Below are 15397 nucleotides of genomic sequence, written 5' to 3'. Positions count from 1 at the left end.
CTTTCTTAGCAGCCAGGGGGAAACTGTGATGCTGGAAGGCACAATGTCTTTGGCCTGTGGAAGAGGAGGGCAACTCCTTGTGACGCCAGGAAGCCACAGAGCAGAGGGACTGGAAAGATTGAGTGGGAAGTGGCTGAGCTCTCTATGTTCTCTAAACTGGACACAACTGCCCTTATGACATCCAAAGAAAACCTCCTTCTAATCCCTTTTGCATGCTCCTCTGTTTCTTTCCACCTTTGCTGACCTTACAGATATGACCTCTCATCCCATAGGCACATCTGGTCTGGGTTCTCCCTCTAAGCTGAGATCTCTTAGATGCCTTTTATAAAGCAGGGGCAAGTAATTGTGGGGCAGAAGAGAAGCTGTGCCCAAGCTGGGACTGAGGCCTGAATGGAGCTCAGAAGCCTCAGGCTTATGGTGCTTAGTGGCACCCAAGCTTAGGCCCTCTAGGCGAATGTGACTATACCGCAGGCTGGATGCCTTTCTTGATAGGTCTCAGAGAAGGCCTATCCTTTCCAGGTCAATTCATCGGTTATTTCAGTGGAAAAGAATTTTAATGTCACCTTCCAAAGACCTTCTCTTTTCCCTGTGAAACAGAGTGATTTTAAAATAAAATAAACTCCTCTAAAATCAATAGTCCTGTGTCATTGTGTTCTTCTTGCCCAAGTCTTCTCAGATTTCATCATTTATTCAAAAGCTATTGGAAGCAGGACACGGAAAATTTAATGAGCTCTGAAAAATGAGGCTGTACCTCTGACTTGGGGTTTTATGATTGTGTTCCCTTTTGTTGGGGACACTGGAAACAAGTTAGGATGGTCTCAAATGTGCAAGAGAAAAACAATGCTTCTCTCTTGAACATTTAAAGTAAAAGTAAATATTTTTCCCCAAGAATATTTACTAAAATGACACACATCTGTCTGATGGCAAAGGACTGACAAACTAATCACACCACCAGTACACAAAAACTAAAGGGAGAAACAATTCTCAAAATAAGTACTGCAGAGGGAAGAAAGGTGAATAAGAAATGACCAGGTCACCTTCATCTCTAAAAAGAAACTTATTAATACGCTATAAAATGTTTCCGGTTTAAAAGCTTTTTCAGAGTTATAAATTTATGTAAAGTACTGGAAAATCAAGTAAAGTTCAATGAAAGTGTCCCTAGGAAATGCAGTAACAGACCCAGCACAATTTAACTCAGAACAGCCTCTGGTTTTCAATTTTATGCTGTATCTAGTCTAAATTGGGGGAAAGAAGAGGCAGACAAGACGGCAATTTAGGGCTTCAAAAACCTTTCTCTCCTTGTGCACTGTGGGAGGAATGAGGATCATGTTGTCACCAAGTGCCCCGGAGAACTGTGCTGTTGGGTATGAATGAAGATCTTCTCTGGTAAGGAATTATCCCCTACTCTCTGGCTGGTAGCTTTTGGCTACTCTGATCTTGTGGCTGGATATGTGTCAGGCTATGATAATGACAATGACAGAGCTGACATAGAGATCTGCCAGGAGATTCCAAATAACATCAAAGCCTGGCTATCCTGAGACACTCCAAGGAACCCCCTCTTCGGAGCCCTTTCCAATCCCCTTTGAAGGAAAGAAAGGCAGAGAAAGCAAGTGCAGAGAGAGGGAATATGTGGGGAACACTGGATGGACACAGATGATAAAGAACAGAAGCTCCCTGCTACTTAGGGTCCCATGGGCTGGTGGGGTGTGGAGTGCCGTTGCTCATCTACAAATGAGGCCCAGTGCCACCCTTTCCCCTCCCAGCTGTGACTGTGGTGGAGGTGGCTAGGAACTCCTCCAGGGCAGCTGGGCAGGCTACTGCACATATTCCAGAGGCAAGTGGGACTAGGTGAAGGTCAGGGAGGCAGAAATCCCCTAATACTGATCTCATATGTAAAAAGAAAAAAAATACAATTTCAAGTATAAAATGTTCTCTGAATTGAATATAATTCACCAAAGGACAGCCTAGAGAAGGTACTTCCGGCATCTCGAACCAGCAGAAAGGCTGGAGGAGACCAATTCACTAAAACACAACTCGGCAGCAGTGCAGACTGAATTTGTTAAATGCGCTGGTGGAACCTAACAGAACAGATGCCCTTGAACTTGTGGGGAGAATTCTGCTCTTTTCCCCTTCGATACTTATGCTTCCAGCCATATTGAAAACCAACAAATACAAAACAAAACCCAGAAGCTCCCACCTGAAAATCAAAGAAAAGAGATTCAAATTACCTGTTCCATTTCCATCTAATCCTCGCAAATAAGGAAAACTGTCCACCTCCGAGGGAGAACTGGCAGCCGTGAGGAAAGCAGTCAGGTCGCTGTAGCTGGTGTTCTCAGGCAACCTCAGGGCCCTTCTCTGGAAATGAACGCGAGGCTGTGGCCGGGCACCTGCAGGGATTAACCTCTGAGTTACCTCCCTGAGGAGGAGCCGTTTCAGTTTCAGAAAATGCCAAACCAGGAGGGGCTTCTCCAGGGTTTCCACTTGCCTCCCCACCCAGCTCCTTCCCAGGCTGCCTCCCATCCCTCATTCAGGCAGGACACAAAAATGTGGCAACATGCTATTATGGGGCGAGGAATAATAGCCCATTGTCACAATTGTTTTGACACAGGATGTTATTTAGGTTTTTAACAAAAAGCTTTTTCCAAGTTCTATTTGTGAACAGTCTCGTCACTGCAGGACATTTGCCTGTGGATCGGGTAACGTTTTGGGAAAGTCTGAGTAAATGAAACAAGCATTTGACAATTAATCTCTTTACACAAACAATGCCAGAGATACGCTTTGACACCAGTACAAACCCATCCTTCATCTCTCTCTGGCAAAATCTGGTTTAACTCTAGAGACCGGAGTGAAGCAGACCAAGGGGATGGAATGTTCAGTCTTGGAAAGAATCGCAGACAAGAGCCCCCCAGTACAACTGCTCTCTTCCCTGTGGAAGCTGCCATCTGGCAGCTCGACTGTTTCTCAGGGGTGCTTACTAGTTGTGTCAGATTATGTCACAGGTTTTATAATGAAATGATGCAAAATTATGCCTCTTCACCAAGTCCTGCTCCTTTGTGAGAAGGCTGGTGTACCCAAACAGTTACCTTGTGATGTCACCTGCGGTTTACCCTTTTCCAGATATTATGATTGCAAAGCTTGAATCTGTTTGTATCTAATGCAGTGGTGATAGTCACACGATGTGAAGTTGGGAAGTAATTTTGCATAAACCCAGCAGAAACATCATTAAGACAAAAACTGTAATATCCTACCCCAGCATGAGGTTGAAGCTGAGCCAAAGGCTCCTTCTTTCCAACCCACAGCTGGCCTAGTATACCAGCCTTGCCAGGAGTGGGTGGTGTTTAAGCCCACCCCAGGGTTCCCTTTAACTTGCAAGGGAGGAAGAGCCTATCCAGAAGTATTCTAGATGAAGCAAGAGCTTGAAAGAATCAATGGGTCCAAGGTTCTCTTTCTATAGGCGAGACCATGAAAGCCCAAAGGACTGATAAAATTATATCTTGGATAGGGTCATCTTGGCTACCTGTGACCTCAGTGGTGGACGGTCACAGTGCTCCTTCCACCTCCTAAAAATCACTGATATGATCCGTCCTCTGGCTGGCTGTCCTCTGTGAAACACAGGCCCAGGTTCAGAGCCCTTGCAGCCAGGTGCCCAAAGTCACGACGGTCCTATCTCACTCAGGTCACTTCCACTGAAACTCACTGCACACATCCATCAGTCCAGTTGCAGACAGTCCACATCCTGTAACATCCCTAAAACAAACGCACCGCGATATACCAGGCTCTGCAAGGGCATCTGTATTTTTCAACATTTCCTCCATTTTCTTAGCCAGGTTTTCTTTTCTTTTGATTCTTCTGAATACTCATCTCTCACTCTTGCTGTTTCCTTGGTCTGCAATGAATCCAGCTTCCTCACAGTCCCCAGGAAGGCCGTGTGTCCTATTGGGAGCAGTTTGCTCCTAACCCCTTCCCTCCCCTGGGCTGTACACAAGCTGCACAGCCCCACCACAGGTAGGGAGTCCAAGTCAGCCTTCTCCCTTTTCATCTCTTCACCCTGACTACATACCAGCAGTCACGGCTTCTCAGTTTTTCAACAATAGGGACATGCATTTCTCTGCTGCTATTCTGTCAAAATAATGCTGTGATTAGTTATACGTTGCTGAGTTGGGGCCTGGGCTTCACACACCAGGAAAGCAAAGGATTTGGCGAACAGGAAGAAAAGAATGGTGTGCCTACAGGTGACAGGGTGAAGGGGGAGCTGGGCCTTGCCCAGGTTGGCCGATACAGAACAGAGTGGGATCTGGGCACACAGCCTCCGTGAGACATGAGGGTTGAGATCCTTGTGCGGGTGAGGGACAGAAACCTACTCAGACAGACCAGAGCAAGGGGAGGCTGCTGGTGGACGAGGGAGAGACACAGACTGACCAACTAGGCCTTTCAGAGCTGGCCAGGAACCTAGAGACCACAGACCTTGGGGGGCTTTGGCCTCATTCCCAATCATTCCTATTCTCATTCTCCCCTCCTTCTACTCCTGAGCAGATCACATACATCATGCATTTGGATGGAAGATGCATCTCTCTATTCTCCCTCCCTTTTCTGTGTCCCCTCCCTTCCTTGAGCAGGAGAATTTGTACAGACATTCGGGGCCTCTCTGTTGTGGCTAGAGCAAGAGATATCTAGGGGGCTATGCTAGGGCAAGTTTGTGAGGAAGGAAGTGGTTGGCCCAGTGGCTCTGACACTCACTGTCGCTGCCATGACACAGATACTGTCTGCTGAGGGGCCCAGCATGCTCCCCCAGCTGACTGCAGCCCAAACCCATGACTGGTGAAATGATAGAGACATCTGAGGAATCTAAGGGCACAGGTTATTCTAAGCCACAGCCTAAACATTTCTAAATGGGTATATGTGGGTTGGGGGAGTGGTTATGGCTGGCCTATCTTCATGCATTAAAGCTGCTAAATTTTCACATGACTGGGTGGGAATGGGGCTGAAGAGTGTCCCAGCCTGCCTGTCAACCCTGCTTGCCTCTTTCACATTCCTCACAGCAGCTGTTTGAAACTTCTCCTGTTCTTCTCACACTTAGGGCTCCATCCTCATCCTCAAAATGTTTAGATTTGACTTTGCTGAAAACACTGGGTCCTCCACTTCCTCTCTGTACTTCTCTCTCCTCCAAGGTCAACCCCAACCCCTACCCCTATGGTTGCTTGCTTGTTTATTGTAAGATGTGGCTGCACCAACAATTCTTGCCTTTGTCCAAACCTCTTTGTCTATAGGCTTTTCCTCCCTCACCAACAATTAGATTCATTTCCTCCCCATCTAGAAAAATCACAATCAAACATTACTTTGACTCTGTTATACGCAGAAGCAAGTGACTTCTACCCAGCCTCCAATGATGTGGCGTTTACCCTCAACACATGCTAGAAATGTTGACTGCATAATCCACAAACCCCATGACCACTTCTTAGTCTTTATCCTCACCGACCTCTTCACAATGGTCCACACTGTTCGCTGTCCCCACCCATGAACCCCCTCCTTCCTGGCATTCATAGCCCTGCACACTAGTTCTCCCCAGAGTCTGCTTTTCCCCTTGCAAGTACTTTTCTTTTCCTCCTGCCTCCAGATGAAATGGTTCCTAAGGGGCTGCTTTCATGGCTCTGCCATTTCTCTACTCTCTCTTCAGTGAGTTCCCTCCATTGTTATAACCTTGACCATCACTGTCCTCTCCAGCCCGGAACTCTTTTCTAACCTCCACATCTGTATTTCCCCTTTACTTCTAGGGTATTTCTACCCAGATGCCCATCTTGCACTCCAAAATCATCATGGACTTTCTCATTTAATGATCCCACATCCTTCCCAACATCCAGTTTTGACTCCAGGTCAATATCATCATTTTCCTTTTCTAATATCTTTCATATTCACTCAAGTGCCAAGACTGGCCAATCTGCCTTTGTCAACATTTCTTACATCATCTTTCCCTCCCTTTCTGCCTCCACCCTTTGTTACCCTCTGTTAGCTTTTCCTCAACTATTGTAAGGTTCTCCTAACTGTCCCCCTGCCTCAGTCTTACCCCATTTCTGTTCCGAGATACACACTGATCCTTTCACTTACTCACACACAGATTGTTCTAAGATACCACATCGATCATGTCCTAGAGACCAAAACTACTACTTCCTTTTCAAGTGAGAGGCACAGATTGGTGCTTAAGAATTTATAAAGTTATATGTTATATACATACACATACATATATACATATGTGTGATATATAACTTATATAACTTTATAAATTATAACATACATTCTTAATTCTAAAGCACCAATCTATACCTCTCTCTCTATATATATGCTATCTATCTATGTGTGTGTGTGTGTGTGTGTGTGTTGTATGTGTTTGTGTGTGTAGAGGAGGGGAAGGTAAAGAACACACACACACACACACACACACAATACTTACAACAACCCTGTGAAGAAGGAACTCTCTTCTCTCTTTATGGGTGAAGAAACTAAAGCCCAAAGAAATTAAACAACTTGGCCAAAGTCATTCTGCTTGTAAGAGGCATAAATCTTTTCAAACTTCTGTGTCCCTTTCTATTATCCCATGCCTACCTCAAAATAGATGCTCAATTACCAATCAGCCCCCAGTTATCTGGCCAAAAAGGACCACACAATTCTGTGTTTCTATGTATTTTCATGCTCATCTTCATGTCTGAGACTTCTGCCTACCGTTTCTATTCTCACAGTTTACATATCATCCAAAATGCTTCTCAAATGCCACCTCTTTCCATATCCTTTCTTGACCCCATCCCAAGCTCTAAGCTCCATTTGTGTCTCCCAGATAGTCCAAACATGACTGTGCCTTGTGCCATGTTTATATGGATATTTGTATATCTCCCTAATCAGAGGCACTATGAGAGAAGAAAATGGGTGGTAGAGTCACTTAACTCCAGGCCTAGGACCTTCTTCTACCACCTTTTCAGTGAGTAGCTTTGGCCTTCATGCTCTTTATCATTAAAATGGAAATGAATCATATCCATCTCCTAATATGGTTGTTGTGGTGTTAGTTCAGAACACACATGTAAAGTGCCCTACAGTGCCTCAGGAGCAGGATAAGGTGCAGGATAAGCATTACTTTACCAGCTCCTCTTCTTTAAAGACAGGTGTGCTGTGGAATGCACTACACCATGTCCTGACCACACCTGATGCTCAGCAATGCTTACAGAAGTGAATGAGAAGATGGGCTATACTCGGCAACTTGCCGTATTCCAATTATGCTTTACCCTAATTCCAACTAGAGCAGGATCACCAATGCTCTGGGCCAGGTAATGCTGTGTTGGGATGCAGGCTGTCCCGTGCACTGTCGTACATTTAATAGCATTTTGGGCTTCTACCCAGTAGATGCCAGTAGCAGCCCTCAAGATGGGACATCCAAAATGTCCCAGATGCTAAATGCCCCATTGGTTAACCACTCTCTATATATTTTGAGAATCTGCACAATGATCCCCCAAACCTGCCGAGAGTCTCCTGCATCACGGACACAGGAGATATAAAGAGGTAAAGTACAAAGCCTCTGTGTTCCTGGACTCAAGAGTCGAGAAGGCAAATGTGGAAATGGCTTACTAATCACAGTGTCCTAAGTTCTGGAATATGTGAGGAGGCAGATGGGAAGAGACAGAGAGATGTCTGACAGGCCAGCACATGCCCAGAGGCTAAGGAAATGTGCGCACCAAGCACAGACTGCTTGGAACCCAGGGGGCAGAGGATGAGCTTGTGAAGGGCACAGTGTGTGCCACTCAAGAGCTGGACTTGAGTGGGCCTGCAGGGAGGGTCATGGGAGTTCCTGGTATAGGAGTGAAACAATGATATTTGTTTTTACCGAATTCTGATAGCAGGTGGGGAATGGCTATGGGTAGGGAGGGCCTAATGCTGAGGCTGCTATGAAGTAGCTCAAGTGAGAAATGATAAAGCTCCAAATAAAGACAGCGACACTGGGGGGTTGACACAGAAGAGGTGTCTCGAGTTGAAAATCATTTTTGGACTAAGTGATAGGCAGGGAAGTAAGAACCTCTGAGGGAGGTGAGAAGAAAGGAACAAAGTGATGGGCAGAGATGGTAAAGAAGGAGAAACGAGAGTCAAGAAGGAAGCAATGGGGAGGGTTTAAAGCCGGGCAAAAGTCAATCAGAAGGAGGACTGAAAAGGGGTTGTTGGATCTGGCAATTCCAGCTCCGCTAAATTCAGCAAGAGAAATTTCTAAAGAATAGCCTGGGGCCAAGTAAAAGGGAGCCTGAAGTAATGCACAAGCAAGAGGAGATTCTCCAGTTTGGGAGGGAAAGAAAATGAGGAGACTGTAATTTGAGGAAGGTGTAAGAAGGGCTTCTCTTTAAATGGCAGACATAAGCAATCTTGAGAGCTGAGAAAGAACTAGAAGAGAACAATGCAAGATCCAGCACAAAGGGAGGAAGGTTGCAAAGGAGGAGAAGATGAGGAATGGAGCCAGTGGGAATGTGAAGGGACTCAGTGGGGCAGACAAACTGCAGGAAGAAATCTGAGCAGGTCCCTGTGAGAGAGGGAGCAGAAGCCAGGGGACCGAAGCCACCATGCCCCGAAGGCCTTGATTTTTCACTCTGAAACAATCAGCAAAGTCACTGCTAAGAGATGGGGCATGAAGGTGGGCGCAGGAGAGGCTTCGGCACATGTCCTGAGGAACAGAAAAGGGACTGTGCAAGGCATAGTGAACAGGCCCGGCCAAGGATGGAGACTGCTGGTCTGGGTGGTGCCAGTTGGCCTGTTGACAGATGAACAGCCAGGAGCAGTCTGGAGCATCTTGCCTTATCTTCCTATTCACTGTCATCACATTCTGGGTCATTTCTCCCAGGATGGCACTCAGGCCTCTGAAAGGCAGAGCTGCACGTTAGTCCCCAGTTCAATGTTCTCTTCTTCCATTCTCTTCTCACTGCACTGACAAATCAATTTGCCAGCATTTTACAACAAAGAGCACATTTTCATGTACAGCCTCTGCGGAGGGAAATTCCTCTAATGGACCAGTTAGTCAGTTGCCCGCCCCACTCTTTCTCTTCACTGTTATAAGACTGTTCCAGGCTTTCTTTATAAAAGAATACCAACACTAACAAGACAACCACTTCCTTTACTTTTAAAATGCAAGGAGTGATGACTGCTAAGGCCAATTCCATTGGAAACATGCATTTACTGTAGCTTGGATGTTTGCAGGCATGTACAGAATCCTACTTAGTTTGATGAGAAACTGTTTTATTGATGAATCAGAACAGACTTTTGGAAATATCACAAAGTATCTATCACAGAAGGAAGAAAGCAGACCATCATTTTATTTTCATAGAAAAACTCTCATTACTGTGAGTTTACTCTCTATCTTATTTGGTTGACACCATTTTAAAGTCAAAACCCCAGCTGCAGCGTTGAGAGTTTGCCTGGGGAGAACAATGCGTCCATTCCCCTTCTCTTCCCATCGCCATCTCTCCCCGAGTAGCCTTCATTCCCTTGAAGCTTTTCCTCTAGTGTCACATCAAACAATGCAGCATCATCTCACACAGCACGTGCTCCACGTGAAGCTTCACAAATGATCCACCGTCATACTCCCTACTCCTTTTCCCAGGCTTGTCTGACACATCAGACCCTCCAAGCAACACGCTCCAGTAAACGGGCTTACAGCACTTCACATTTCTGAGCAGGCAAGAATTTATTCTTTCCCTCTTCTAAACCCGCTGAAAAAATAATAAATGCAACCACATAGGACCAGCTTGAGAATAAAAACAATATATCTTTCATAAATTCAGTGATATGTTGGTTTTGGAGATTGGAAGTGCTTTCCTTCCAACTGGCAACCCATCCATTATTATTATAATAGTGCCATGCCAAGGAATAGTACAAGTAAATGTTATTAAACTCATGAAATAGGGTAAGTTAAGAAAATTAACAAAACGTCTGTAATTTTAAGAAGCTGGCATGGAAATGGGATTACAAAAGGAAGAAATGATTCTCAGTTGATTTCTGGTTAGCAACAGGAGACAGAGATACAAGAGACTAAATAAATTAATTGCTAACGAAAACTACCTGAATGACTTACCTCCTTGGGTTTACTTATCTGATCACACTTCTTGCTCCAGAGAGAAAGAGCTATTCAAGTACTGTGTGTGTGTGTGTGTGTGTGCGCGCGTGCGTGGGTGTGAGTGTGCATTTTGTTTTAGCATTCATAACCAAGAAAAATATTGACCATGGAATAAGCTGTCTATATAAGGAGGTTCAAAAAAGCAGTTGGCTTTTGGCTGTCTTTTTGTATTTGTTTACTCCATCAGTGAATTACTCACTGGGTACCTGTCACAAGGCAGGCACAGGGCCAGACCCTGGAGGTACCAAGATGGTGAAACACAGTTGTTGCCCTTTGGGTTTTAAATTTAGTTGAGGAGTGTGCCACCAAGCCTGGCAGACAAGGAGGAGTTGTTAAAGGATCCAGAGCCCCTGGCTGGTGGGTTATTTATAAGGATCTGAGGAACAAAAAGGGATAGCGGGGCTTGTGGGCACCTGAGGACAGGACCCATTGGGTATTGAAAGTGCAGGAGCTGGCCCAGCTGGCCCTGGGCTGAGGACAGCTCTGGGATGACCAGGAAGGAGTGTTGTGTGGGATTCCCTCTCACTCCAGTGCCATTAACAAGACTCCACTAACCCAGCTCTGCCTCCTTCTGACCTGCTTCTAAATGGCCTCCTCTTCCTACTCATCCTTTCTCTTCTAACTGGCTCACAGGCGAGGGCACAGGCCCAGCCTGCACCTCAGAACCAGTCAGCTGCAATTCCTACGTCTCCTGGAGTCTTAGTTCAGTCTGGGTAAAAGGAAGAGAGGCCAGAGCTGCTGACTTCAGCCAGGTCCCAAGCCCTGGCCACTCTATGGAATGGCTACCCCTATGCTGGGTGTCTGCTCCAGATCCAGACACCATGGCCTGGAGTCACATGATCCAAAGCCCTTGGCAGGTGAGGTTGCAAGGCAAGGCAGTTGGCACAACTCTCATCTCCAGTGGAGATACAGGAAGGACCTGGAGTATGGGACATTGAAGCTAGCCTTATTGTCCAGGGAGGGTCTGAAGATGGAATTTATTCTTTCCCACTTCTAAACCCACTGATGGAAGGTGAGGTGGGATGTTCCACACAGAAAATAGGAAAAGAAACTCAGGCTGGAACAGAACACATGAGGGAGAAGAACACTTAGAAGGGAGGTTGAGTCCAGATCCCAGAGACCTGTGGGTCCTCAGGAAGGAGACTGATTTTATTCTTTGGTAAAGGGGGGCCAGAGAGGGAGAGACTCAAGGCACAAAGTCTAGTTGATTCTTCTGTATTTCAGCTCCAATCCTGCTGCAAAGACTGCAGACCAGCATGCTAGCAGGGGGCAACTGCAGAGACTCACCAGGACCCGAGGAAGCACCTGGGAATGGCAGTGCAAATGGCAGTGCAGGCAGAGGGGTAGTGACTGACAGTGACTTGGGCTGGGGGTCAGCTTCACTGTAATTGCATTTGACTCATGGAAATAAGAAGAGGAGAAAAGGTCATACACACCCCTACATGGGGAGAGGAGGATGACTGCTTACAGACTACACATGACAGGGACTCTGCAATCCCTCATGAAACCCCTCAGAGCCTTGAGAGGAGATACTTGAGGCTGGCAGGTGACAGTGAAGAGGTGACAAGGAGGTCAGACAGCCATGATGCAATACAGTGTGGCCATGACTCTGGATCCTACAGATTTAAGCACTGGTCACAAATACCTCACTAAGGACAGATGGAAAGGGAAGAAATGACATGTTTTCTCCTGTAGGGAACCAGTGTCAAAGATGGCGCTGGAGGAAAAGAGCAGAGGCTATCAATGACTCTGTGGGGCCTACAAGGGACAAGGGAGAAGAGAAAGCAATATTTGGACACTTATTAGCCTTTGAGATTGACCATGCCCACTAGGAAATGCAGCCAGGTGTGCCCTGGACTGTGACGCAGACAAAATTAACAATCTCTCCTTTGGAGAGGAGAGAAGATGGAGGACAATCCCCTTTTTCCCTTCACACACTTAAAGGATGGGTCTGACAGAAATAAGATTACAGTCAAGTGGTAGTTTAGCCAAAATTTAGATGTGTTGTGACCTCACCGGGACAAAACACGTTATGTCTCAGTTTTGGATAAATTCATTTCTGTGACCATCCAACAACATGTGGGGTCCCTCATGAGATTTGAGTAGTCGGCCCCCAAGTTACTCTTGCTTCCCTTTTTAAATATGAAACCTACCTTGGAATCCTGATACTATTTGGACAACATCTTCATAGACCATTAGAGTAGCAGATCGTTCTGGAAGCAGGCCAAGGCTTAGCGAAGAAAATACTGCAGGAACAAAGATGGACACGAGTTTATTCTGACATTCAAATCCAAAGGCCCCTCTAGTTTTCTAGGTACTCTGCATTCTTTTAATTTTCTGATGTCAAATCAATCGATAATATTGATTTTTCAAGATGATTAGTAAAAGCCCTTCAAAATACCACAAGAGTATTACAATCTCTTATATACAAATTGTTTGCCCTACAATAATCAAAAGAGAAATTTGGTTAAAAGTTTTTTAGTAAATTAACGGCCTCATTGCACTAGGAATATATTAAAAACTTAATGCATACACTATATAAGCACAGAATACGTAATGTTAGATATTAATATTAAGAAAAAAATTTTAAATATGTATTTAGATCATGTGTGCCTCATGGTAAAAGAATATTTGCCCCATATCCTGGAATCTAATAACATGAGAGAACTTATGCCATTTAAAAAGTACTGCTTAAGTACCAACAACAAATTTCATGAAGCTTATACATTTTTTGGTAGAATGTACAGATATAAGAAAAAACATGCATTATAGAATAATGATAATCATTAACATTCCCAAGCCCTTATAACAGGCAGACATTATTCTAAATCCTTTGGTTTTGGCCATTTGTCTACTAAATATTGAAACACCTCTCTCAAGTGTTATTAGCTATTACTAACATGTCCATTTTACAGGTAATGGAACAGGTTTAAAGGTGAGGAAATAATGGGCCCTTCATTACCTAGCTGATAAGTGCAAGGAGCCAGGCTTTGAACTCTGGAGCTCAAACTCTGGAAACAACCAGGTAAATGTTTGTCTACTGATGAACAGAAAAAATAAAGTGTATTATATACACACAAGGGGATATTATTCATCCATAAACAGGAAGTAGTACAGACATGCCAGGAACTTTTGGATTGGTCACTGTGGGGAGTGTTTTATGGGGGAAGTGGTGGTTTAAGTCACAGAAGTTGGGGTGATCTCAGGCCCTTTGCTCAAAACACACTGCCTGTTGCCTATTCAGTGCTGGTAGGGCAAGTGTGGGTGAGGCTGAGCTTTGTGAAGTGTTTTTGTTTGCATATTTGTTTTTAGTGCTAGGGATAGAACCCAAGGACCCAGGCTCTGGTTACATGAGTGCTGTGTTATTAAGCCAAGTCCCTAGCCCAGCATCCTTAAGTTTAATGAATTCTAAACACGTTTATTGAGCCTTTCCTATATCAGACATGTTTCAGGAGCCGGGATCCAGTGGCGACCAAGAGATCTATCTGATCGCCCGGCCCCATGCAGAGGTTACGTGAAGGACTGGTGGCATAAAGCAGGGAGCGAGAGGGGTTTCAAAGGAAGCCCCGTGTTTAGTGTTTGTGCTTTGAGTTTTGTGTCCTCTGACAGTTCCATCTGGACTTTTTCCCTACAGCATTGGGCAATGGCACTTGGGGATGGGAGGCAGCCACAGCAGAGGGAGTGGTGAGTTGGAGAACTGCTTTGGGGGGCAGGGGGACACCCCTGGCGTGGACATCGGCATGGGTGGGTACGGGTACACCTTTGCCCCCCATGTCCAGCACTACATAAAGGAGCAGTGCAGGGTCAGGGTGACTCACCAGGACTCTGCAGCTGCAAAAGGGAGTGTCACAAACATGGCCAGGCACAAAGGGCCACACACTGATTCCATTTATATGTGATATCCAGAAAGGCAAATCCAAGAGACAGAAGGCAAATGAGTGGTTGCCAGGTGCTGGAAGGTGGTGGGGGAACAGCAAGTCAGGGGATGGGATTCTGGGTGGGGGTGGAAAAGGCTGGAACCAGGGGCCACGTGGTGGCTGCACAAATGGTGCATTTTATGGCACATGAATTACATCTTGAACATCAAAATGAACAGAAAAGAGAATTTACCTCAGGGGTTCAAAGTTCAGACATGGTTGGGAGGAAGAATGAGAAGAAACTGCTACAACAAAGGGTTTTGGGAGCTTCTGCCTCTGCCTGCCTGTGCCTGCCTGCCTGGCCATGGGTGGTTCCATTAGCGGGAGGAGCCCTAACATGGTTAAATCCTCGTTATTGTAACCTCTAACACTAACCCTGTTGTCTAATGGCATAGGGCACCTAGTGGCAAGGAAGAAAGGACAGGACCCCTGTGGAGGGTATGTCTGTAGGAAATAGTTCACCTCCAAATGCTGCAGTGCCACACTCTGTCTCTCCGTGTGCAGCTCTGGCCCAGAGCTCGCCCAGAGCGTTAAAGCATTTTCTAGGCCCGGAACACTCTGTCTGACTGGCACGGGGGTCCCTGAGCTCTGAACTACCTGTGGGCATGTCCTTCAAGAGTTACGTGACCAACCACTGCAGTGTGTTTTGAAAACTTTTCTCCCCTAAACATGGTACATAGGGCAGCTGCTCTGGCAAACTGTTCTCAAAAGAGGAAAAAAATGATTCTTATAATGAGCCTGCTGAACCTGCTGAGTATGACAGGGGCTTCCTGGAGCAGGAGGCCTCCCAAACCCACTGAGTACCCAGGGTGGGAAGTGGCAGAGAGGCCCCAGGAGTTTCAAGCAGATGGTACTTCTACCCATCTCAGACTGATGCCCAGAGGTCCTTTTCACATCAAGTAGATTTTTTTTTTTGTGGTGCTGGGATGGAACTCAGGGACTTGTATACGCTAGGCAAGTGCTCTACCACTGAGCCATTCCCCCAACCAGACCCTCCAACCCCCTTTTTAAAGTTAGATCTTGTTTATTTGGTGCTGGGGATTGAACCCAGGGCCTTGTGCAGGCAAGGCAAGCACTTTACCAACTGAGATATATCCCCAGCCCCACAGACCCTTAGTTTTTGATAAATTGAGAGAAAGGAACATCTAACTTCATCTGGAAGAGGCAGGAAGAACAGAAAGCAGTCCAGGTGGGCTTTATAAAACAAAAGACAAGCTTGCCAAGTGAGGGATGGTAATCGAATAGCAGCTTGGACAAACACAGAGAGGCCAGACTCTTTTAGGGAATGACAACCGTCCAAGGCAGCCAGACCAAGAGGCAGGTCAAGGAGCAATAGCAGCGGGGGGGG

General features: G+C 45.8%; 1 protein-coding gene and 1 long non-coding RNA gene across 3 annotated transcripts in view; one reads left to right on the top strand and one right to left on the bottom strand.

The window, feature by feature from the left end:
• Fam171a1 (family with sequence similarity 171 member A1) overlaps positions 1–15397 on the bottom strand; it is a 50991-nt gene that overhangs the window by 30886 nt on the left and 4708 nt on the right. For both annotated transcript variants that reach the window (XM_015483416.2, XM_048809064.1), the window contains exons 2-3: positions 12286–12378; positions 2229–2387 (exon numbers count right to left, since the gene is read on the bottom strand). In XM_015483416.2, the coding sequence (XP_015338902.1) occupies positions 2229–2387; positions 12286–12328 (202 nt within the window). In that variant the 5' untranslated portion in view covers positions 12329–12378. The remainder of the gene's footprint in view (positions 1–2228; positions 2388–12285; positions 12379–15397) is intronic.
• LOC125618428 overlaps positions 8673–15397 on the top strand; it is a 9721-nt gene continuing 2996 nt past the window's right edge. Inside the window, exons 1-2 of the long non-coding RNA XR_007349686.1 lie at positions 8673–8800; positions 9558–9560. This is a non-coding gene — a long non-coding RNA (uncharacterized LOC125618428). The remainder of the gene's footprint in view (positions 8801–9557; positions 9561–15397) is intronic.

This window comes from Marmota marmota, unplaced genomic scaffold, assembly GCF_001458135.2.
Source record: "Marmota marmota marmota unplaced genomic scaffold, marMar, whole genome shotgun sequence".
NCBI classification, from domain to species: domain Eukaryota; kingdom Metazoa; phylum Chordata; class Mammalia; order Rodentia; family Sciuridae; genus Marmota; species Marmota marmota.
The sequence above is the reverse complement of the archived record's forward strand: the minus strand, read 5'-3'. Positions and strand labels throughout refer to the sequence as shown.